This window comes from Nicotiana attenuata, chromosome 7 (genome assembly GCF_001879085.1).
Source record: "Nicotiana attenuata strain UT chromosome 7, NIATTr2, whole genome shotgun sequence".
Classification (NCBI taxonomy): Eukaryota; Viridiplantae; Streptophyta; class Magnoliopsida; order Solanales; family Solanaceae; genus Nicotiana; species Nicotiana attenuata.
Genome location: NC_031995.1, coordinates 27,177,945 through 27,201,958, shown reverse-complemented (window position 1 = coordinate 27,201,958; position 24,014 = coordinate 27,177,945). Strand labels below are relative to the sequence as shown.

The following is a 24,014-nucleotide window of genomic DNA, read 5'->3' as shown; positions in this document are numbered from 1 at the left end:
TCATTACAAAAATTGGCCAATTGATAAAATATTACTAATATTAGCCAAATTAGCCAATTAGCTATTTGAAGCAAAAAAATATCAAATTTTTGCTTTGTTTTGAGTGGGTGTTATTAGAATAGATTGGGCACAACTTAAGGAGCTTGAATCTCAATTTTGGGATGATTTGGTGAAGTTTTGAGGTGGTTTGAATTGAAAATTCGACGTAAAAACTGAAAATGAAAAAAAAAATGATATGTGTATCATTTGTGTATCATATTTGTATCAATTGTGTATCACATGTATATCCATGTATACCTGTGTGTGAGATACATGCGTGATACATGTTTGATACATGTGTCGCAGAAGACTTTTTTGAACTCGATTTAATTACGAATTTTGATACAAAACCAGTCCAAATCACCTTCAATCTTCCTCAAATTTTGTATATTGACTTATCTATATATTTTCAATGAATTTCAACTATACCCATTGAAAAAATTCCTTTTTCCTTAGATTTTTGGAATATTGTATATATTTTTGTATTTCATCACCTTATTTGCTACCCCGTCTATGAAATTTCCTTTCCGTCTTGTATCTAATGTTACTAATCACGCTTAAAAATATGGAAGGTGATTTTTGCATGTGATTCTTTGAAAGAAAGAACCTTATTATTTGGTGTTTCAATATTTGTTGGCTAGTTTTGGTAAGTTTATGACTATGGCTAGAGGTTGGTAAGTTGAGATTTATTTGGGATATTTTTGTAAGTTTCCCAAAATATATTATTGTTAATTTAATGTGTTACTATATTGAGTATTCTTGGATTTTGGAGTGTCCGTCAAGGGCGCTAGCGCATACCCGGGGTGATCATCACTATCTGCACCTGTCTTAACGCAGTAGACCAGAGGCAGATCCAGGATTTAAAAGTTGCAGGGGCACCGTCAATAAAAATTTAAGCAAATATTAGAGTTGGAATCAAATGCCGATAATTATGCCCCCAAATCGACTAGTGCCAATTGCTATATATATATATATATATATATATATATATATATATATATATTACACAACTTTAAGAAGTTGAGTAGGACTTCACCTTGATACCATGTTGCAGGAAGGGGTCATTTCTTGAAGCAAACAGCAGCCAGAAAATGCTCTTTTAACCAAAGAAAAATTATGCATAGCTCTCAAACCAAAATCATTTAAAGAAGTTAAATGATTCCCTTCAATTTTATTGTAGGAGCATCTAAAAGTGGGGTCATAGCGCACCTGTCAAGAAGAAAAACTCTTCAGTATGAACAAGTCTCATGTGAACATGATTTTGCTCTTTTCCTAACTGATAAGGGTGATCTGAATCATTGATATGTTGACAAAAACATATTAGTTTACTATTCATGGAAAGACCTACCAGCCTTTGCATGTATGTACTTTTTGTTGTTGATATAGGTAACAGTACTTTATTGCCATGCCAGCACACTCAAACATATACGTAAACATAATCTTGAAACTTATACATACCCAACATTGTCGACAATATGAAGTGATTTATGGACAGTAACATTAAAAACACATGAAGTTCGATGTAGATATGGCACCAGTTGTCCTTTTTGCTATTTATGTGGAAGTTGGGAATATTATCAATCTACCAGGATTGCTTTTCTTGGAAAAAAGATTGAGCTGTCAAACACGCTATTCTGTTTTTATCCACATAGTTGCACATGAATCTTGTAAAAAGCCTATCTATTTGACTAATTTGTAGCATTTAACTGTTAAATTAGGTACGCTTTTAATTTCTTGCAGTAGGGGATTGTTCACACGAGCAAATAACAGATTTATTCACGCCTTGATCTGCTAGCTTTTTAAGTTTTAGCTTTGAGCACGTCTCATTCTTACGACGGAATTATGTTCAATTCAAGTGAGAATGCAAAACCTGTAATCCAAAAAGTGCATAATGTTGTTATTTGCATTTTTTTTGGAAATTCACTGACCCGACTAGTCAGAATTTGCACCATATAGACGGAGTGATGAGCTCCGTACCAAGAGGTTTTCCATTTTCAGAGCAATTTGTACATCTTTGCTTTCAATGCAACAAGGATAGAGTCACACTAAACTCTCAACATAAAGAGTTCCATCTCCACTGCATTCATTCTTGCTCCAAAAATTCTGATTATAAATATTAACCGCATTTTGTTAAGAGCATAAATCAATACTATCTATATGCAATCGCGTATTAATATCATCAGAAATCCACAGGATATACATTAACAAATTGCTCAGACATTCATATATACAAAGGCTAGACCCCATTGTTTCCCCTCTTAGTTTATCTTCTTTTTTCTTCTTCTTTGAAATCCCTTTTCATTCTCCCTTGCTTGTTAGTAACAGGTCCGTTCATCTCTCTGATATGGCTATAAAACTGCAAATCTTTGAGTAACCTACTGGCTTCTCACAATCCTGCAATTTTAAGACTTTTAACAATCACTTAAAGGAGAATAAAAGAGTCGACTGGATAAATGGATAATCAAAAGGGTAAGAAATCTTGCCTCCCGAGTCGCCCGAGCTCAGGCTGTTCAAGCAGCATATCTTGAATTGGCTTTATCGTCATACCCTTGCCGCCAGAACTACAATGGACAATAGAAAAGGACCCTCTTAGTGATGCTGAGATCGAATCTTATGTCTCACATGTATGCAAGAAATACAAAAGCAATTCAAGATTCGTACTTCTCTTCCCATTGACTGGTACATAGTTTGCCTATATACATGCTGTTAAACTTCAATATTCGCTGGCATCTATATGTAAGGCTAGGGGAGACTGTCTTCTCCTAGATTAATTGGTTCAACAGAGATTTACAAGCATAACATCTCATGCCACATGCAGAAGAATTCGAGTATTCAACCAGTATTTGACACTGATGTATCATCCAGCTAAAAGCATAATTCTGAAAGGAATTTTCTATCTGAGAAGGTGGATGATATTCTGGTACAAACTAAGACGGTAAAATGGAGGGACAAAGGAAGTATCTCTTAGCCTATTCTTGGTCTAAAGTTTCCCCTTCTATGTGATTGGAATAGAAATTTACGAAAAAGGAAAGGAAATACATTCTCTATTTTCCCACTCCTCTCCCAAGCTTTCTTTACAATGCAATGGAATTAGGTAAAAAGTAAGAAAGGAAACATCAAGAACATAAATAGTAAATTAAATACCTGTAAATGAAGTCGAGGGACACAAGTCTGTGGTGAATGGTATAGTCACTTCCGACATACGTGGCGACCAGATTACCAGAGTCAGGGTGGGGCCAGCTCCTTGATGTGGGAAACCGCAGTATAAAAGTACCTGGGTCTTGACCTCTAAGTGAAGATTCTGCTTCTTCCTTGGTAATGAACCCTTCAATCCACACGGGTGGTGCAGAACCCCACAATGAAGTAATACACTGCTGTGACAACGTAAAAGCTATTGGATACAGCCAACACCACAACTTTTCGAAATTGTCTTGAGAAACTAGATCTTGACAACCAGAGACTCTCCTCAGGAGGTCAAAATCCTGCAAGTTGGACAAATTCATCAGCATATTCTAGCAGGCCATTTTTGCAAGATAATTTAGGTAAAGCAATTTAAGGAGATATCTATGAGATCTTTATATAAAGTGAAGTCAGAAAAACCTGACAAAAAGGTGAAGAATTATTATGTGTGGTGTAGCTTCATGCAAAAAACTATTTTGAAAGTTTGTGTTTAACTCAAGAATGATGAAACTATTAAAAGCTGGTGGAATTTCGGTATAGTCAGAAAAAACAGAGATACACTCTTACCGACTTCCCAAGTATGCTAACTATACTTTATCCCATGATCACATCTAGTTATACTATCTTCCCACACACACAATTGACATTGCAAGTCAAGAAAAGGAATATAGTTGGTAAAAAAAAATACAGTGTCAACCCTTCCAATGGGTACAAAACCTGTCTCTGGAAGTGTAAAATGGCCTTCCCAAATAGGTGTGTAAGTGGATTTGGAACCTCGGAGAATATGTGGGTATTTTCAAAAAAACCGAGGGAATAACAGCAAAGTTACGCCCTCTTTGAAGTACTTTTTCAGACTATGTACAGGTTTACAGAGAAAAAAGAGAACCTGATGAGTTAGAGATCTGGTACGGCCAAATGTCATCTTCAGGAAATGCTCTTGAAGCCCAGACACCAAATTCTCCCAAAGGACATGGTGGTTGTCATCGGATATGAAATTCCAACATTTGATTCCCTCTTCTATCAGCCTCTTTGAAATTGATATTTGATGCCTAAAAAAGTAATGTTATTCATACAAATTGAACAGCAAAATTCTGCACAAACTGGTAGAGACAACAGTATACAAGGTAACTAAATAGTGATGACAACAATGAAATGAAAATGGAAATGGAAACCCGACATGTATATTTTGTTTATATCCTATGAATTACATGCCAATCTAATCCTGATCCATAAATTCAAAATCAATGTACTAATTTCAATAGTTAAAATTTGCCCTAGATGCATATTGCAAGTGCACACCTTTTACCGCAATCAGGAAACAAGCAATCCTTCCATCTTAAAATTATATCTGATCCTATTAGTGGTGTCACAGAGAATCTGTTGCTTTTCAGAAAGAACTTTTTCTTTATTTCTAATTGTTTAAAATAATTTATTCTAAACCTCATGAATTAATAAGTAAAAAAATTGGCAAAATAGCTATGCGTCTGAGCTAGTCATTTTCTAGGACTTAGCTTTCTCAGGAGCAGAGTCACTTTCAGATCATTTATGACGATTTCTTTTACTTTTGGAGGCCAATAGCACTTAGGAATTACCCTTCCAGATCTCCTTTCTATTTTACTAGTGTTATTCGAACAAGTAATTTCAAATGCGCATGACTTTCTGCGCTATGAGATAAATAGAAAATGCTTTTTTGCTTATTGCCACCCCTTATAAATGGAACTGGTATTTATGCTCTATACAGTGATTTGGTTCTTTCAAAATTTTTAATACATCCATGGTGATATGAGGAAATAACAGCTATAACTCCTAAAGAAAGGAATAAATGCCAAAAGTAGCACTACAAACTAGATGGTGTTAGTAATCGTCACTTCGACATGCAACAATAAAACGAAAATATACCTGTGGTGTGAACATCCAGAGAATAAAGAAACTCTCTCCGCAAAGGTTGCAAGTTCTTCTTCTTTAGCACTCATTGCCATTTCCTTGAGAAGAAGACGCCTCTCATTCGGGTCACCGAGACAGTATTTAAAAACATCCACATCTGAGATTGGATCTCTGTTACTTGGAAAGTCATCAATACCAGAGTTTGTGGTTTCACTGTTCTCTGAATCAGAGGAGAAATTTTGTGCCCCACCATGGCTTACTGGTCTTGCCACCAAAGAATTCGGATATGCATTGTTATCCTATTTCCAATGCATGTTTAGGGAGAGATCATAATAATGACAATAATTAAGAAGTTGTAAACAGGACAAGATCACAGGAAAAATTGGTACAGTGAAGCAATGACAAGGAGAATAATTATGAGTGATGATGATTGGACCAGCAATAAATATTGACGAGAAATTCAGGTAGTAATAAAATTATTCTAGATCACAGTCCCGTGCAATTGGTGACCCTAATAGGAAGCACTTGTTGCCAAAATGAGAAGTTTTAGAAGGCATTACTGAGGAAACGAAGTGGCATTGAAGGAAAAATAGAGAGACCAGCATTTTTAAAAGTGAAAAGCGTAAAAAAAGCAGTAAGGTACATGAGGAAGTGAAAAATGAAAATTGAAGGACACGCTCCTTTGAAGAGAAGTGCATATATATATATATATATATGAATATAAAACTGTAATTACCAAATTGCAATAAGAATAACTAAGTTCAACATACAGTAAACAATAATGCCGATGTTAATCCAATTTCTTAAAATTAAAATTCAAAAAAATGACCTCTTATCATTTGTATCACCTTGTGCGACATTCTTTTAAGTGCACACCTCTCTAAAGTGCATGACTTCACCTGTGAAGCGATAAACCCTCACTTTGCATTGCTTTAAGTGACAAATGGATGTTTTTAACAACATGCTGACAAAAAGAGGCTTAATTTTCAAAAACCAGCAATAGTTTGTACTTTCAACCTTATTCACCACTTAAGCAAGTAAGCTAGTTATACAAGGAGCAGCATCCATAAGCATATATTAGTTATGTCATCCAAGAAATAGTGTCAGAACATGCTAAAAATAATAGGATGGAGCAGATGTTTAAAATACCTCAGAGATCCAGGAATGAGATTTTGATTCACCATTAGCTTGCTGCAGCACAAAATCATCCTTAAAATTTGCACATAGTTTCTCTTGTCCTAATTTGACCCGCTTTGATGAAGGACTTTGTTTTGCTTCACGTACAATACAGGGCAGATCAGAAGATCCATCCTCCAATATAGGAGATTGAGATCCATTTAGTAAATGGATTCCCAAAGATGATTTCCTCAACATTAGAGAGGCCGCCCTAGTATTACGATTCCGAGAAATGCACCGGATTGGTCTGGAGAATACCTCAAGGAAAGGATAATTACCCATTTTTGGAATCTCAAACCTAATGCAGAAGAGCCTGTTATCACACTTGGATGAAAGCTGCAATTGAGACAAAAGGTCAATTTTCTAAATGGTTTTAATAGAAAAAAGTGATCAGATAGCATTAGTATTTTAATTCATCTCCAAGCATAACCTGTCATCAATTTCCATGTAGACGTGAACTACAACAATACACTACGTAACGTTGTAATAAACCTTACAAGTGAGCAGCTACAGAAAAGGGTGTTCAAGTTCACAGATTATAAACTAGGAAGAGTTTTGTGAGACAAAGTATATCCACATTGATGTGCTCATCCCATAGAATAATTATCATTTTAACTGTGCCTAAATCTGCAACAGCTATGATCACGCTAAAATAACTCAACGGGAAGAGGAACAAACACTAACACCTACTAACCAATATTATATTTGCCTCATTAATCACAGATCTTCATTGCAAGTGGAGATTATTTGTTTCCTGAATTAATATACCTTCTTCCAAAGCAAGTATTTTCTTATTCAAGATTGCATATAGCTTCTGGCCACTTTGTTTTGCATGTGTTAAAAGAAGAAATACAACTATCCAGTATGGTACCTGAGATATCTTGAGCTTAAAGGAAGCACGTCCACTAATTACTTTGCTTGGTCTATCAGAAGAAGCATATTCAATTCCATCATAATTTGTAAGAAGAGGTGCCTCATCATCAACTGGCTTCTCAACTGGTGCTCCGTCATCGGCGTACACAAGCGAAGCAACAACCTTTAAAAGCATAGCACATATCCATAAGAACACTTGCAGCTAACTTAGGGACTTCATTAAACTTTTTTGTATGGACGAATAAACAACAAACCTCCACTTCTTCGGTTATGGGGCGACTAAAGTTACCCATCAGTGTTACATCTAAAGAAAAGTTTCTCCGGCAGGAGGCCTGCATTAAACATACAGGTAAAGGAGTAAAAGGAAACTCGTAACCAATAACATAAATACGTAAAGGAGCAAACTCCCTCTTGCTAATTTAATTTCATGAGAGCATCAAATGTACCACCTACAGCTTTTCACCATGTTCATCTCAGAATACTGTAGTTCTCTCTCTCTCTAACTCGGTTGCTTTCTTACCACTACCTCAACCAGCACACTAATTACCTTTAAGGAGTAGTGTGCTGGATTATAGCATGTTTGGCCAATCTTCTCCAATCCTAGAAGCATTTTTTTCAAAAAAAAAAGTGATATTTTTTCAAAGTTGAAGTGTTTGGCCAAGCTTTTGGAAGAAAAAAAGTGCTTTTGAGGAGCAGCAGAAACAGTTTTGGAGAAGCAGAAAAAAGTAGCTTCTCTCCAAAAGCACTTTTGAGAAAAATACACTTTGAAGCAGTTTTAAAAGCTTAGTCAAACACTAATTGTTGCTCAGAAGCCCTAAGCAATAATAAAAAATAAAGCGCCACAACAGATCATCACTGTGAACTATCATAAACTACCTTAAAATATGTTCGCAAATAACATATAAAATCATTGTCACCCGAAGAAGAAGAAGAAGAAGAAGAAGAAGAAAGAGGAGAAAAAGGCATGAAGTTGTTTAAAAAGTGGGTACAAGTTAAAAAAAAAAAATTAAAGTGGGTACAGGTTAAATGGGGGGATCAAATAGGGCGCCAGTGCAATTTTTCCCATAAACTATTTACATTTGCCAGCTTAAAAAGTGTATAAAATTTGTATAGTTTTTGTTTATAACATACAAGCCAAACACAAACTGTTTCTCACCAAAAGTACTTTTGAGAAAAAGCACTTCTCAAAATAATCCGATTTTTGCAGCTTGGCCAAATAGGCAATTAGTCTCACTTTAATAAATTACACATTACTATCCCCATATAAGAAGATACGCCTAATTCCTATCTATTTTGAGATGGATGATCAGATAATGAGCTTTGCCAACAATTGTACATGTCACCAGTCACTATGCAACAGCTCTTGAATGACAAAATTCAACATCTTATCACCAAAGGAGGCATACTTTAGAATTTTTTTGAAGAACCAGCCTTACAAAAAAAGGCTACAGTATGCTTTTATCATCGATAAAGATATCAAAGTTAACCGTTTCTGATCTTAAATCTACGACGGTTGTCAATGACATTCTGGGTGAAGGACTTGGAGGAGTGTGGATTTCATGTAACATAGCAATCTTTCACCACCTAGCTTTGTTTCCAATATTAAAAATCAACTTAAAATAGAAGATATACGACAAAGTTGAGGAGTTATGGCATATGTTTGAGACACTCTAATGTTACAATACTCAATCCCTGGAAAACTATTCAAAACAGAACTAGAAGTCTGAAACGGGAAGCAAGATCAACTTTTTATAATGTTCCTCAATGATTTGCATGCAAATAATTTTATCAAGATTTCCATTTCCCCAGGATATCTTTTCCAAAGAATTTCAAAGTAGTGTATCTTTATTACCTTTCCACCAACAATACTCCAAACACCATCAGTGTCTTCTTCAATTTCATACGCGCTTGAACTATCGATAGATAGTTGTACTGGAGGGTCCTGATAGGTGCACAAATCATTAGCAGAAACTAGTAAATACATGAGTAACACAACAACAACAACAACAAACCCAGTGGAATCCCACAAGTGGGGTCTGGGGAGGGTAGTGTGTACGCAGACCTCACGCCTACCCTGGGAAGGTAGAGAGGTTGTTTTTGATAGACCCTCGGCACATGAGTAGACACAAACTTCGTAAAATTAATGACAATGTTGTTTACCTTAACATAGTGATTTTTGATAGATGATACTACTGGCAAGAGCTCTGCACTGTACACATAACCATCCAGCTGAGAACCCTTTCCACTAATGCAAGGAAACGATATTTCAGAACTGTCTGATACTGAATCATTATTGAGTGAGGACGTCAAAGACTTCTCGCCTACAATCTCCCCATCAAGGTAGAGGCGCAAAAGATTTTTTGTGACCTGAAATGCTCCAAGGATAAGGGTTGCTTAAACACCCATAAAACAAGACAAAGTCACCAAAATTCTGGTAGTCAGAGAAGAGCAGATGACAACCTGATGAGATCTTGGACTGATTGTAGCTTTAGGATGATCCCATTAGTGTATTACCTTTGTTCCATCTCAGGGCACATTTTATCAAAGATCTAGTTTTTGCATTACAAATTCAATTTGTGTACACATCATGTCATACCAACAATCATACTAATCTACTCTTCTTTGTGCTGTCAGAACATACATGGCTGATATCACTAGTTTAGTTTGTTGGAACGAAACCAGTTGAAGCAGATGACTCATGGAGCTATTCGACAATGAGTTCTGTAATCAATCTAGCTTTGCCAAAATTTTGGGGCAGAAAAACTTTCATTTGTAATTGTTTTCATTTCGTTATCAAGAAGTGGAAAGCCACTAGGCCTAAATCATTCTTTTGATTTCCCTATTCTTGTGCTAAAGCTCTTGAAGGTGAGCCTTAGAGCAACGTTAAAGTTGTCTCCGTTTGACCGGTCACGGGTTCGGGCCGTGGAAGCAGCCACTAATGCTTGCAATTAGGGTAGGCTGTCTACATCACACCCCTAGAGGTGCGGCCCTTCCTCGGACCCTGTGTTAATGCGGAATGCTTTGTGCACCGAGCTGCCCCTTTTTTTGTGTTAAAGCTCCCTTGTCCAGAGCAAACTTATTGTCAAAATCAATATGCCTAATATAGTGAGAATGTGCAACAACAAAAATTAACTATAGAAGGTAACAATGCCCATTGTGGAGTAAGAAATTAGTAACACGACCATGTTAAAGTAGATAAATGGGAAAACATCGAATCAACTGCTAAGGATAAAGTAAAAGTTATTTACCTCACATCCAACATGAACCCATTTCTTCGTAGGAAATTCACTTTCTGAAGTTGCATACACATCTTCCCTCCACGAAGTTAGTAAAGGATAAAGTAAAAGTCTCTTCTTCTCATCAAGTAACAGGAAAGGAGCATGGGATGTGACATCTGAATGATTCTGCATAATCCACAACCATCAAAAACCATATGAAAGGAAAAATGGTGCAAAGGAAAAGATATGTTGCAGAACATAGTCAATAGAAAGCCTCTTCCTTTAATTTTACTGGAAACAAATGGAGGGAAATGGCTAGGTTTAAGACTTTGTCGAAAAGTACTTGCAACTCCGAAAAAAATTCTATCTGTTAGTAGGAAGGCATGATTTGCAGATAGCTACACTTGGTCACAAATTCAATTACCAAAAATCAAAAGCTAATAGGCAACACGAAGTAATGATGAAATACTATATAGACTTGAAGACAAAGATAGCACTCGGGTAATCCTGAACACAATATAAACGAGACTTTTGCTAAGTTGGCAAACATATCCTAAAGGCAAATGACCAGAAAATATGAACAATTCACATTAGCCAGAAGACAAAGTTTGCAACTTGCAATTATCTAAACCATGTACAAGCTATAAAGTAAGAATCTTCCAACAAGAATGAAACCTAAATAAGAAACTTTAAAGTAACCTCTACAAATAATTATACGAGATTATCAAGATTTCATCAGATCAAATTGAATAGAAGGGGAAAAGGTAAATGAATACATACATACCAAATAGTAATGAGGTAATCTAGAGAAAATAAAGCTGCAAATACACCAAAAACCACCGAAAAGAATAGCTATAAAAGAGTTTTACCTGCAGAAGAATTGTGGAGGGTAAAGTTGAGGCCTTGTTCAAGTAAAACCAGAAGCATAGAAAAATCCCATTTGTGGCATCATAATCTTTGAATTCCACTTGAAGATCTTCCAAAAAGCCATAATCTTGAATACCCATAATTCCCTTTTCAGCTTTCTTGAAAAAACAAAAAATAATGAAAAGAATACCAACAAGTCCAAAATCCCAACGAAGCAGTTGTTATATTCGCCACTATCTGTTGAAGCAGTTCTAGGGGAAATGGTGTTTTCTTGACGGCTGTTAAATAACGGTTGGTAGTGTCAATCGGCAGTTCAGGTTCTAGTCTTTTACAGTTCCCCCCAAACTGAAGAAGTATTTGGGTAGAATCGTATGTATCGCGGACTAGCGTACATTTAACAGTTAACAAATAAGGGAGTGACAGGTAGGATTTAATTGGTGTATTAAGTGGAAAAGTGCGGTAAGAATTGTCATTTTAAATCGGCGCTTTCAACGCGAAAGTCTTCCTTTTTTCAACACGATTTCCGCCTATTTATAGTTTGCTTTTTCGCTTGGACTTGCAAATTTTTTTTTTAGGTTGATTTGCATCTATATCCGTTTTTTGTGTTACGTTTTAATTTGTGTCCGTTTTGCAAAAAAAAACGTTCCCGCTTTTTCGCATAACTTCAGCATACGGGGCTGAAGTAGCAAAGACAATCACGCAAAACTTCAGCATTCTAGTAGATGGGCCTAAAGTAGCAAGTGTGCTGAACCAAGTGTGCTGAAGTTTTTGTTTGTAATTGTTGAACTTAAGCATAGTAGCTGAAGTTTTGTTCTCTATTTGCGTTGCTGAAGTTTTTATTTTTGTAACTGGCGAACTTCAGCTCTAGAGCTGAAGTTTTTGTTTTTGTAACTGGCGAACTTCAGCTCTAGAGCTGAAGTTTTAGTTTTTGTAACTGGCGAAGTTTTTGTTTTATAACTGGCGAACTTCAGCTCTAGAGCTAAAGTTTTTATTTTTGTAACTGGCGAACTTCAGCTCTAGAGCTGAAGTTTTTGTTTTGTAACTGGCGAACTTCAGCTCTAGAGCTGAAGTTTTTATTTTGTAACTGGCGAAGTTTTTGTTTTGTAACTGGCGAACTTTAGCTCTAGAGCTGAAGTTTTTGTTTTTGTAATTGGCGAACTTCAGCTCTAGAGCTGAAGTTTTTGTTTTGTAAATGGCGAACTAACTCTAGAGCTGAAGTTTTTATTTTTGTAACTGGTTTTTATTTTGTAACTGACGAAGTTTTTGTTTTGTATCTAGCGAGTTTTTGTTTTGTAACTATCGAAAGTTATTTAGTTCATTTGTAAAAACTTCAGCACTATATAAGCAATGTACATTTTATTTCTTATTGCATACAACTATACAAGTAACTTGGTGTTTCCTTGTCATGGGCAAGATGCTCAATTTGTGGTGAATTGCTTTCACTTCAGCCTGAAGTTAAGGGTGAAAAAGGACATGGTGCCAAACAATGACCACTTGCAGATCCATTCGTATTTCTTGACTGGAATACAGTAGTGTAAGAAAATTTTCATCTTATCATTGAACCAGATATGTCTACACAAAATTTTAATAACTGAAGTTTCATAGCAGCTTCAACAGCAGCAGAAGAAAGAAGAAAGAGAAAACGAAGGAGGAGAAGGAGGAGGAGAAAGGGGGCTGAAGTTATTTAAAAAGTGGATACAAGTTAAAAGTTTTAAAAAAAATGAGTATAGGTTAAATGGGGGCGACCAAATAGGGCGGCCCGTACAATTTTTACATTTTTTTAGGGTTACGAAATCATGCTACTATTTACATTTTTGAAAATTTACACGCTTTTGCCTAGTAAGAAAATTGGAAGTTGAACTTTGTTAATTTAACTACTTCTTACGTACATATACATGAATTGTGAACTTCATTTGAGTTGTATGTATATTTGTCGATTTTAAATTTACCTTTCAACCCAGATATTTACATCACGTATTTACAGGCCTCCACGTTTCCATTTAATTGGCGAGCTTAGAATTTCGTTAGTCTGAAGGATAAATTTGTTCAAAAGTATAATGATGAGGCCATGAGGGATATATACAGACGAATACTCAAACGGAGAATATATTCAAACAATTTAAAATAGAGAAGTAAATATGACCCTTTTTCTGCTTATGAAAGGACTCTTTGCTATATACTTGGCTCATTTGAATAGAATATATATGTTGAAAATTTTACTTTTGCGTTGTTTTTTTCACATTCCCAGTGAGACGAAAATGCTAAATCATGAAAAGATATACTAATTGACTTAGTTCATGAGCTTTCTTTTTTTCACTTAGCTTTCTTTCATCACGCAATAGAAGCAGCTCGAAGCTATACCGTTTGTACCCAAACCTTAGTAATCTACTGAGTATATAAAGTTCAAATTAAGGGTGTGTTTGGTACGAAGGAAAATATTTTTCAATTTTTCCATATTTGGTTGGCTTAAATGTTTTGAAAAATATTTTCGTTATGAACTCATTTTCCTCCAATTGGAGGAAAATATTTTCCTTATCAAGAGAAGGGAAAATATTTTCCAAAACTCTTTCTCAACCTTCCCTACCCTCACCAACTCACCCCACCCCCTCTCTCCAAAAAAGGCTTTTTTTTTTCAAATTTCAATTTTTTCGTTACCACCCACTCTACTATCCCTCCACCGCCACCCTCCATCCCCCTCCCCCCCTCCCCCCCCGCAAAAAAATATTATTTTTTATTGCAATTTCAAATTTCTAGTTTTTTTTTTCTGCACCACCTGCCCCCCCAGCCCGCCCCTACCCCCCCCCCCCCCCCCCGGTCCCCCCGGAAAAAAACATTTTTTAATATATTTTTCAGTTTTAATTTTTTTATTTATCGATTTAAAGGTTCAAAATTTTACAAGATCCAAAGTTATGAGTTCGGAGGTTTATGTGTTTGAAAGTTTTCGGGTTTAGAAATTATAAAGTTTACGGGTTAGAAATTCCGCGGTTTCGAAAGTTTATAAAAAATGTGGGTTCGGAAGGTTGTTGGTTTGAAAGTTTATGGCTTCATGTTTATTATATCTAAATTATTCATGAATACTCTTGAGAAGTCATTTTCCTTAATTTGCGTACCAAACACCGAAAAATGAATAAGATTACTACTTGTTTTCCAAAAAAACATTTTCCGTTACACCAAACACACCCTAGGTCGTGGAAAATAATCCTGTTTTAGGTTTTCCATTTTGATTGTTGTTTAAATAGGAAGCACCAGCTTGGTAATGAGAAAACAGAATTCCAGTAAATTGTAGGCCACTGTAAATGAAAACTTACATATATCCTTGACATTTTACATACTCTTAGAATGAGTTTCAAAATAATGAAATATCGTAGCAAAGGGTTCTTAAGGTGTAAACGAGAAATTGTTAAGAGCTTAGCTAAATTAGGCTAAACCTACTTTGTTGAGAAAATGCATGGTGTTTAACCATAGATATCGCGGATACCCTATAAGATAACTTTTGCCCAAATATAACCAAACACCAGAAAACTCTACTTATTCCAAACTGACTATTACAAACATCAAAGAGACAACAAAACCTATGAACATGTAAGACATTTATATAGAATATGCAGAAACAGTGTACATTTTACACTCTTATATTACTCCTATATAATGTGTGAACATATATATTAGCAGAAATGTACTTAATATATCACACAGAAGAAAACCTTCAAGCTTAAAATATTAGAAGCAACAATATTTCCTGCATATGATAAATTCTGCAACTTTATATCTTCACGATGTCATGAAATCAATACCCTTTGGTTCTCCACACAGCACATTTCTATTTTGGCTTCAATTTCAGGGCAGCACTGCACATATAAACAGAGTTGTGAATCTCAAAGAAACATTAATGAAAAAGTTTGCATCAATGAAACAAGAGCATAGCGCACATTAAAGGAAGTAATATACCTGTTGATGCAGTAACGCTTTCCAGTAGGTGGAGGGCCATCATCAAACACGTGTCCAAGATGAGCATCGCAAGCTGCACATAGAACTTCTTGACGAGGCATGAAAATGATAGACAAGTCCATCTTTGACTTCACATTGTTTCCTACGGGTTGGTAATAAGATGGCCACCCAGTCCCACTATCAAATTTCGTAGATGATCTGAAACAAGCAATATCGAATTTCAGGTTAGACATGGTAACGAAAGTATTAGACATCGAATTAATCAAATACAAGGAGAATACATACTCAAATAAAGGAGTGTCACAGCAGACGCAATGATATGTTCCAGGGGTTTTGGTGTTCCAGTACTCCCTGAAAAACAAGAACAAGGAAGAGATCAGTGAAACAGGCAGCAAAAAGAACATTTATAGCAGCACGTTTGCCATCCCAACCTATAGGCACAAGCAGCAATGCAGTTAGATCTATTTCATAACCGAAACAATCACCAATTGGACAGAACTTATAAACTTGTCTACGCATATAATGTTTAGAATTTGGACCACAATTGGACGGAACTTAGAAACTTGTCTGCGCATATAATGTTTAGACATTCCAATTAACCATGTCAGCGTCAATAACCATAGCACATTTAGTGTTGTATTCTGAACTCATGGTTGAAATCAATTAGGGGAAAGATGCTCAAAATTTTGCATAGACTAAAGGATATCATCTAGTTCCTGACTCTTGCTTTAAGTAAGATTCAAGAGACACGTGACTCAGTATGCTGATTCTCTCAGACTTGTTTCCCTATCCCCGCAGTGTGTAGAATAACAGCAAGGGGAAAAAGAGAGAAAATTAAGTATGTGTTATCGGTCCCAGTACTCTATTCAACACAGTAAACTGCATGATCATATCAAAGTTCTACAGGTGGATGGGTCCAAACGCCAGGCTAAGACAAATCAGCAGATAGTTTTGGTTTTGTAAAGGATCCAAGAAGTTTTGCCAAAGGTTGTTTCCAGTTAGTTGAATCTTGAAAGCCAATTTTTTTTGTAGGAAATTGGAATATCTCACGACCAAGTCGCCAACCTTTTTCTTCCAAAAATGTTGTGGCAAAATCACATATACATACCCAAGTCAGCAACCCTTTTCTTCCAAAACCTAATTCCCCAATTAACCAACATCCTCCTCCTCCTCAATTGTAAATTCAATGATTGAGCACTCATCGACACAATGGTAAGCATCAGAGTACTTAACAATCAATATTCAAATACTGATGGTTCCTTGAGAGAGCATTCTAGTATTATTGAAGTCTTTGGGCAAGATAAGAAAGGAACTCGCCCTTTGACACCAACGGATAAGAGCTGATTGCTGGCGATGACTTGGTGAAGGGAATCTATGAGAGAAGGTTCTCGAACCGGGTTACGACCGAATAGAGCGCGGAACCAACGAGTTCAGTCGAACAAGGTAACGAGTCTAAGGGAAGGATCAAGCTTGAAAGGAATGGACGGGCGTAGGCTTAATAGTGAACGCAGACCCCCCTGCTTATAGATATGAGATCAATGACTTAAATAAAAGACCCTAAAAAGCAAATGACAAAAGAAACACTGCGACACAAAAAGAACAGACATACCCAGTGAATGCTCGTTCTGTACCCTTTTGCCGTGTAATGTAAAATTGTTCCTTTGTTAGCTGCTTCCTCCACTCGTCATCGCTTACAGAGCTATAATCTACTTTGCTGGCCCCTGCATAATGATGTGCATTTTATGTGTCATGGTAAGATGATTCTTACTTCTGAAACCCCTGTGCTTTAACTATTTCAAGAACATCACAACAAGATGCATAGACAAATATGCCTCACAAAGCTTATTTTATGCCAAACCATTTTGAGACTACTTCACAAAAGTCAAATATCCTAAGCATTCCATTAATCTTATCCAAGTAACACCGAGTTTTTCTTGTTAAAACGGCATATACCAACCGCTATTACCCAGTAAAACTTCAATTTCCAATTTAACTTGGTAAAAATTCTGCAAAATGACATCAGAATCTAAAAGAAATAATAACAGGCTTAGAATGAAAGAACCAAAGACTGAACCTTTCTAGTTTTTCATATTCTAACTTTTGCTACCATGGCAAATCATTTCTACAAACAAAATCGATTCCATATATAGCTCCCCATACAAATAGGAAAAATGGGATACCCTATCACTATTCATCATAATCAAAAGAAAATTCTAATTTGCCTAAGCTATTAATTCTATCCTACGCTTTAAAATACTAGTAAAATAGAGTCCCTTCACTATCTTCCGCATGAACTAGCCATAATATGATCAAAATGAAACAATGATTTTAACTTTTTACAAATAAATAGAGAGAGAGAGAGAGAGAGACCTTGAGCAGTGTCTGGTTTTTGAGAAGAAGCTGAGGAGCCCATCGCACGAATTGAAACAGAAATTCTACTTCTGGGTCTGTTTAGCGCTCCAAAAGTTACGCAAGACAATGGCTTGCTAGTAATTTGGGATTTTGATGAAAAATTCACAGCTGAGCGCAATGAGCTTGGTATGGTCCGAGAAGCCATGGACATATACCAAATTAAACTGATTCTTGAATAGGAAGAAAAATGCTGGCAATTTCTAGTATTCACAAAGGATATATTCCAATGCTCCTCACGCCCATGGACAGATTATGCTTTCATCATCTTAAGCCGTTTAAGTATATTATTCAGAATATCATATTCTTTCCACCTTAGATTTACCTGGATGTTTTATTTTGCATCTCCCATCCCATCCTTTGATTAATCTGGAATTGACCAGTGTAACGTCTATTAAGGAATGGCTCCTTATGGATTTTTCTTTTTGAAAAATTTAAATCAAGATCTCTAATTAATGATGTATTAATAATTTCCGTCACACAATTCTTTGAATGTAACGATGCAAGAAATAATACTCCTAGTAGACCATAGATATAGGGATATTTCATACTACATAAATTGTGACAAAGAGACCAATTTTTTTTATGTGTAATTTTTAGTTAATTAATGTTATATCTGCAACACGTTAAATTAATCTTTTTTTTTCTTGACCTAAGACCGAGCATTTCTGTCTGCTCATGTTAAATTGTACAATCACCTAATTAAAAAGTTTAAATCATTTATTAAATTGATCTAGTATTTATTATTTTTGCAACATTTCTTGTTGACTAACTAGTAACTTTAGATCTGCCTCTGATCAACTCGTGTCTACAATCAGACTGGTAATGGCTAGGTTTTGATCGTGAACTCGAGTGTAGCTGAATATGCCTGGTATTGACTAGTGGTGCTAGCCAAAATAGAGGTTTATCTCTAGCCACGTTTTCCAATGGGCTTTACTCAAGTATTAGACGGACTGGGCCGAAAGCTTTTGTGTGGAACAGTGAGCCCATGAACAGAGAGCGTAGCATCCACGACTCTTAGAGAGCGTGAGTTTATCAGAATAAAATATTATTTGTCACATGTGGCGTCTCCGTCAATAACAAAAACCTGAACACAAGAATGACTCAAACACTACACACTGAAAAAGAAGAAGAAAAAGATATGAGGGGTCTAACAACATCTTTACAATCAAAGCATTGGCATCCAACAGCCCAAAACAACCTCAAAAAATCAGAAAGCAACAATCTTTACAATTACCCATTTCAATTTAATGTCAACAATAACAACAACCCTTTATCAAGAAAAGTAAAACCCATATCTTGTTTTGCTTCAGAAAACCCAAATCAACCAATCTTGAAAGAATCAAAGCCACCACTAGTAGTAGTTGGATCAGCCAATGCAGACATATATGTAGAAATTGACAGATTACCAAAAGAAGGGGAAACAATCTCAGCCAAAACTGGTCAAACATTGGCAGGTGGAAAAGGTGCAAATCAAGCTGTTTGTGGTGGAAAACTTTCATACCCAACTTTCTTTATTGGTCAAGTTGGTGAAGATGCACATGGGAAGTTGATTACTGAAGCATTAGAGAATGGTGGGGTGTATTTGGATTACCTCACTACTGTTTCTAATGCTCCTACTGGACATGCTGTGGTAATGCTTCAGTCTGATGGGCAGAATTCAATTATTATTGTTGGTGGTGCTAACATGTCTTGTTGGCCTGAAAATTTATCTGATGAGGATTTGGAGATTGTGAGGAATGCAGGGATTGTATTGCTCCAAAGGGAAATCCCAGATTTTGTTAACATTCAAGTTGCAAAGGTTTGACCTTTGGATTTATTTATGATTTCTCTAAAGCAAAATATAATTAGTCTGTGGACTCTTAAACTAGGGATTGATTTAAGTTTCTTCACTATTTCTCTTAAGTTTTCTTAATCTTTATGTTTTTTTATGAAATTGAGGCTATCCTTGATGAATTATTATGTCTGTAAGTAAAGAAAGGTAGATTATAACAATGTGTTTTAGTTGCATCCAAGTTGCAAAGGTGTGACTTTTGGATTTACTTTTGATTTCACTAAGGCTTGATTCGTTTAGGCGAAATTTGATTAGTGTGTGGACTGTCAAATTAATGTTCAATTTATATTTCTTCACTATTCCTCTTACGCTATCCTAATTTTTATGTTATTTTGCTGAAATTGAGGTTCTCCTTTTGAGGAAATGTTATCTCATTTAAGTAAAGAAAGATAGATCATAATAATGCGTTTCCTCACTTACCTTTTTCTTGTCGTAAATTAGAATTCGCCTTGGAGACAAAAAGATCAAATAGGTGGGATATTCTTATAAATGGTTCCTTTGATGAACTAGGGGACACTGTCAGATTATCAATTTTAATTGTGATTATCATGTATTGAGAAGGGAATGATATATCGTTCTAGTAAATGAAAAAAGAGAAGATTTATTCTCGTTCATTTTATGACTCTCTTTTCATTTTGGGACACACTAAAATACTATTCCATTGATGTATTATTTAATACAACCTTCAAGAGTTCAAATTTATCTAGCTATTCAAATCAATCTCTAATATGGTATTTTCTTTATGAAACTAACTCTTCAAACATGATTTTGATATTTCTTCTACTACTAGTAATATAATACACTAGGCAATTACTATCTTGAACTCCATGTCTAGTCAAACATCGTGATAAATTGAAACAGATGAAGTATATATATATTTTGTGTGTGTGTGTGTGTGTCAAGTGTCTTTCATTGATATGCTTCTTTAAACGTCTCGGTATCTTCAGGCTGCCAGGAATGCACATGTTCCAGTTATTCTAGATGCTGGTGGCGTGGATTCTCCAATCCCTCTAGAGCTTCTTTGTTTTGTCGACATTTTGAGCCCAAATGAAACCGAGCTGGCTCGCATAACAAAAATGCCAACAGAAAGTTTCGACCAAATCAGCAAGGCGGTGGAGAAGTGCTATGAAATGGTTTGTTTTAACATGCCTATTTTGTATTTATTGCCTAAAGTTTGCATCCTAAGTCTTAGGACATGTTATTGCAGCGGTTCACTTTGATTTAGACTTTATCAGTAATCCAAAACAACTTGCTAAGTTAAATTTTCCGAGTCTGTGTTGAGGTGTTATGGTTACCCCCTTATTGTTGTTGCAAAATGTAAACGTCCTGTTAGTAATTTTGCTAGGTGAGTCTAAATAGCTGACACATGGCTTTTCTTCTCCTCATAAATATGATGGCCTAGCACTTTCTTGTTTGTGTGCTCCGGTTTGGTGCACTTACACAGCAGGACATTCTGTAAATTTGTGGTTATCTCAGTTTTCATTATGTAGGATGATACTTATATTCTGTTTTGTCTCCCAGGGAGTTAACGAAGTTCTTGTTAAGCTTGGGTCCAATGGATCTGCTCTTTTCACCAAAGGAGAGGAACCCTTGCGGCAGCCCATTATAAAAGCTGCAAAAGTCGTTGATACAACTGGAGCTGGTGACACTTTTACATCTGCTTTTGCAGTGGCCTTGGTTGAGGGGAAATCCAAAAAGGAATGTTTGAGATTTGCGGGTATGTATGCTGCTACTTTCTCCTAGTTTTTGCTTCTTAGCTATCTATTTAACAAAGCCTTCTGCACTTACAGCTGCAGCAGCTTCTCTATGTGTTCAAGTGAAGGGAGCAATCCCAAGCATGCCCGAGAAGAAAGCAGTTTTCAATCTTCTCCAGTCAGTTTGAAGACTTTGAGTTTCCTTTATCGAGATCCTTGTACATAAAAATAAGAGGTAGTCTTCAGATGCTCTTTTTCATGCTTAAAACAACTTTAGTTGGAGATCAACTGATTGGAATGTGTGAGGATTATATTGGTTGGTGCTTTACCCTAATCTAGGAGAAAAAAAAGAAATGATAAGACGGTTGGAAAAGGCAGTCTCCTGGGGAGGAAGTGAACAAGAGAGTTAATCAAAAGATAACTTGAACAAAGTTTCACATTGACAATTATGTGACATGATAATGTTTTCTTCACAATGTAGGCATATAATTGGGTGCCAAAATAAGTTGAAACAGAAAATTAGAACTTAGAAGTAAGATGAACAACAAATTAAATCTGAACTTTTCTTAAACTCTGGCATGAATGAAGTTTGAAGTGCCTCATCTGTCATATGTGCCTGTTGTATTTGGTTCACCCAAATCTGCAGTTCTGGGTATTGAGACAGCATTTATTCTCATTAGTAACACGACTTCTTTTGTTTCTTGAAATGAAGTTTCTCAGGTTAATGAGTTGAAGTTCCGGGCTTTTTATTTTCACGTACAAGTGAGCAATTACTATCTTTGTGTCTCATTCACTTTTCCGTTTTCATTTGTTCTTTCCTGTAGTAAACAATTTACACTTCTCCTTTTTTAAACCGCCATACTGGTGCATCTGAGATGTAATTCAGGACTACTATGGAGCACTGATAACTTTGGGAAGGAGCACTAATCTGCATATTTTGGCTGCTGATGCGTAATCTGATACTGCTTTGAAATGCTTATTCTACCTTTTGTAAAAAACAAAAGAAAAGAAAACTTGTGGTGTAGTATCCTTTTCCATGAGTAACTTTAGGTAGCCGGTTAGCATAGCTGTGTCCTCTGTGCCAAGGAACTAACCAAGCAGAGGGCATAGTGTTTATTACTTGAGTTTTCATTACTGATTGGTGCTGGAAAGAATGTCAGCTTTGACAAAATTTGAGTGACGTTTGACTGCTTTTGAGGGTTTAAATGAGCTTGATCTTGTTCCTGACTGATTTTGCTAATATTCTTGTGCTTTCGTTTAATTTTGAGTTTGATTTAAAGAGGAGGGGCCAAATAATATGCTATTCTACCAATAGATTTTCATACCTAGAAGGCTAGAACAGTGTTATTAAAAGCGCACGCTTCTCGCTTAAAGCGTAGAAGCGAGGCCAGGCGATGGACCTGCGCTTTTCTGCCCTAAAGCGTGACTCAGGTAAATAAGCGCACACTTCACCCTAACAAGCGAGAAGCGAGGTGATGAAAAAAACGCAGAAAAGCTTGCTTAAGCGATGTCCAGCAGCAGCCTAGGGTTTTTTTAACAAAAGAATTGCAAATACACATACGCACACTACTTCTCTGCTGCAAGCGACGACTACACCTTGACGACTTCTCTTCTGCTCTTCGAGTTCGAGTAAGTTTCTCTTCTTCTCCTTCAGTTCTTTCTTCTCTTCTCTTCCTCTTCTGATTTTCTCTGCTGTTCACTGTTCAACTCCTTTTTCTCTTCTTCTTTTCTATTTTTTTCAGTTTTTATTTCTCTGTTCTGCCCTATTTTATGCTTGTGCTCTGTTTTTTTTTAAAAATTTCTGTTCTTCACTGTTCGACTCCTTTTTTGGTTAAGGCTGTTCGACTCCTCTCCTCTGTTCTCTTCTTCTTTTCTATTTTTTCAGAACTTATTTCTCTGTTCAGCCCTGTTTTCTAATTTATGATTGTGCTTTGTTTTTTCTAAATTTCTGCTGTTTTTCTCTGTTCTCTGTTCACTTTTCACTGTTTTACAGTTCTGTTTTTTTGTTTTTTTTGGTTGTTGATTGTAGTAAATTCAATCTTAATATTCAATGGCATCAAGCCAAAAAAAAGATCTAGCTTGGGCGTATGGAGTTGCAATTGGCAGTAGCACAAAAGTGCAACATTTGCTTAATATGTTATTTTTATTGAGTTCTTGGTCATTTATCTATGCCTATTTAATTTTTTTTTTTATTTACGTGTTAAAATGCGCTTCACATGAAAAAAGTGCGCGCTTCGCTTCTCGCTTCGGTGAGGCAAGGCCTCCTCGCTTTTTTCCGCTTCTCGCTCTCCAAAACACTAGGCTAGAAAAAGGAAAATGTGCCTTCACATCAAGCTTAGGAATTGTAGGTAAACACAGGCTCATTGTTGTTGGGTTGCACATCTCGGACTTTCAGTTTAAAGATTCTTCAGGGACATAATATTGAGCTCCCAATCTGTTTCTAACAAGTTAAAATACATTATTACTAGATGATTATGGAATAATGGAAATCAATTCCTTAGAGCAAGACTTGGTTATTCCTTCGAAAATGTTAGCAGTTTATGGGTTTACTTTGGAAATGTACATAGGCGAAGTTTTCTCCAATTTAAGGACGCCTAGAGTGAAATCATGGTCTTGAATTTCAATCTGATTTTGTAATTGAATTGTTTGATATTGTTTTGATTAGGTGTGACTGGTCAATGAGTTTTAACCTATATTATCTCCACCAACTCGATCAACTTTGGTGGACGTCAATATTCTTTTTGGGCCATATCAAAATAAGCTTGGTCACAATATGCCATACCAAGAAGTTATATCAGCCCAAATGTTTTCATACCTAAATTTTGTAAAAATTGCATGGGGCGCCATATTTGGGCGCCCCTTTTTAACCTGTAGCTGCTTTGTTTTTCTGTT

At 36.0% G+C, this 24,014-nt stretch overlaps 4 protein-coding genes across 8 annotated transcripts in view; 1 reads left to right on the top strand and 3 right to left on the bottom strand.

Moving 5' to 3' along the window:
- LOC109228845 (receptor-like serine/threonine-protein kinase At1g78530) overlaps positions 1-1,516 on the bottom strand; it is a 4,497-nt gene extending 2,981 nt beyond the window's left edge. The window contains exons 1-2 of one of the 2 annotated variants that reach the window (XM_019394075.1): positions 1,388-1,516; positions 1,076-1,248 (exon numbers count right to left, since the gene is read on the bottom strand). In XM_019394075.1, the coding sequence (XP_019249620.1) occupies positions 1,076-1,248; positions 1,388-1,399 (185 nt within the window). In that variant the 5' untranslated portion in view covers positions 1,400-1,516. Of the gene's footprint in view, positions 1-1,075; positions 1,356-1,387 lie in introns of those variants that run through there. The other variant, XM_019394076.1, reaches the window with a different exon arrangement.
- Positions 2,093-11,565, bottom strand: LOC109228844. Its single transcript, XM_019394074.1, has 12 exons — positions 11,240-11,565; positions 10,401-10,556; positions 9,313-9,519; positions 9,005-9,094; positions 7,407-7,484; positions 7,151-7,315; positions 6,253-6,615; positions 5,119-5,402; positions 4,106-4,268; positions 3,184-3,521; positions 2,523-2,600; positions 2,093-2,433 (listed from the first exon to the last, which is right to left on the bottom strand). The coding sequence occupies exons 1-12, from the start codon at positions 11,375-11,377 to the stop codon at positions 2,415-2,417; spliced, it is 2,079 nt and encodes a 692-aa protein (XP_019249619.1). The 5' UTR covers positions 11,378-11,565; the 3' UTR covers positions 2,093-2,414.
- On the bottom strand, positions 14,799-17,875 carry LOC109228843 (peptide methionine sulfoxide reductase B1, chloroplastic). Its single transcript, XM_019394073.1, has 5 exons — positions 17,556-17,875; positions 16,795-16,906; positions 15,471-15,536; positions 15,186-15,383; positions 14,799-15,085 (listed from the first exon to the last, which is right to left on the bottom strand). Exons 1-5 carry the CDS (start codon positions 17,746-17,748, stop codon positions 15,058-15,060), a joined length of 597 nt encoding a protein of 198 aa, XP_019249618.1. The 5' UTR covers positions 17,749-17,875; the 3' UTR covers positions 14,799-15,057.
- On the top strand, positions 18,673-22,364 carry LOC109228841 (ribokinase). Of its 4 annotated transcripts, none has more exons than XR_002068435.1 (6): positions 18,673-19,395; positions 20,376-20,561; positions 20,950-21,145; positions 21,219-21,357; positions 21,843-21,884; positions 22,009-22,364. XR_002068435.1 is itself a non-coding variant. In XM_019394072.1 (5 exons), exons 1-4 carry the CDS (start codon positions 18,694-18,696, stop codon positions 21,308-21,310), a joined length of 1,176 nt encoding a protein of 391 aa, XP_019249617.1. In that variant the 5' UTR covers positions 18,673-18,693; the 3' UTR covers positions 21,311-21,357; positions 21,843-22,364. The 4 variants fall into 4 exon arrangements, 2 of the variants coding, with proteins under 2 accessions (XP_019249617.1, XP_019249616.1); XR_002068434.1 differs by having other exon boundaries at positions 21,835-21,884; XM_019394072.1 differs by having other exon boundaries at positions 21,843-22,364.

Bases quoted from the DNA above. Each gene is read 5' to 3' on its own strand.
- LOC109228841 (XM_019394072.1), top strand. From the start codon at position 18,694: ATGACTCAAACACTACACACTGAAAAAGAAGAAGAAAAAGATATGAGG. The intron at 19,396-20,375 runs GTTTGACCTTTG...CGGTATCTTCAG, and splicing joins TTAACATTCAAGTTGCAAAG to GCTGCCAGGAATGCACATGT. The intron at 20,562-20,949 runs GTTTGTTTTAAC...TTTGTCTCCCAG, and splicing joins TGGAGAAGTGCTATGAAATG to GGAGTTAACGAAGTTCTTGT.
- LOC109228843 (XM_019394073.1), bottom strand. From the start codon at position 17,748: ATGTCCATGGCTTCTCGGACCATACCAAGCTCATTGCGCTCAGCTGTG. The intron at 16,907-17,555 runs GTCTCTCTCTCT...ATCATTATGCAG, and splicing joins AAAACCAGACACTGCTCAAG to GGGCCAGCAAAGTAGATTAT. The intron at 15,384-15,470 runs GTATGTATTCTC...TGCTTGTTTCAG, and splicing joins TGTGACACTCCTTTATTTGA to ATCATCTACGAAATTTGATA.
- LOC109228844 (XM_019394074.1), bottom strand. From the start codon at position 11,377: ATGGGTATTCAAGATTATGGCTTTTTGGAAGATCTTCAAGTGGAATTC. The intron at 9,095-9,312 runs GTAAACAACATT...TGCACCTATCAG, and splicing joins TCAAAAATCACTATGTTAAG to GACCCTCCAGTACAACTATC. The intron at 6,616-7,150 runs GTACCATACTGG...TCTCAATTGCAG, and splicing joins TTAAGCTCAAGATATCTCAG to CTTTCATCCAAGTGTGATAA.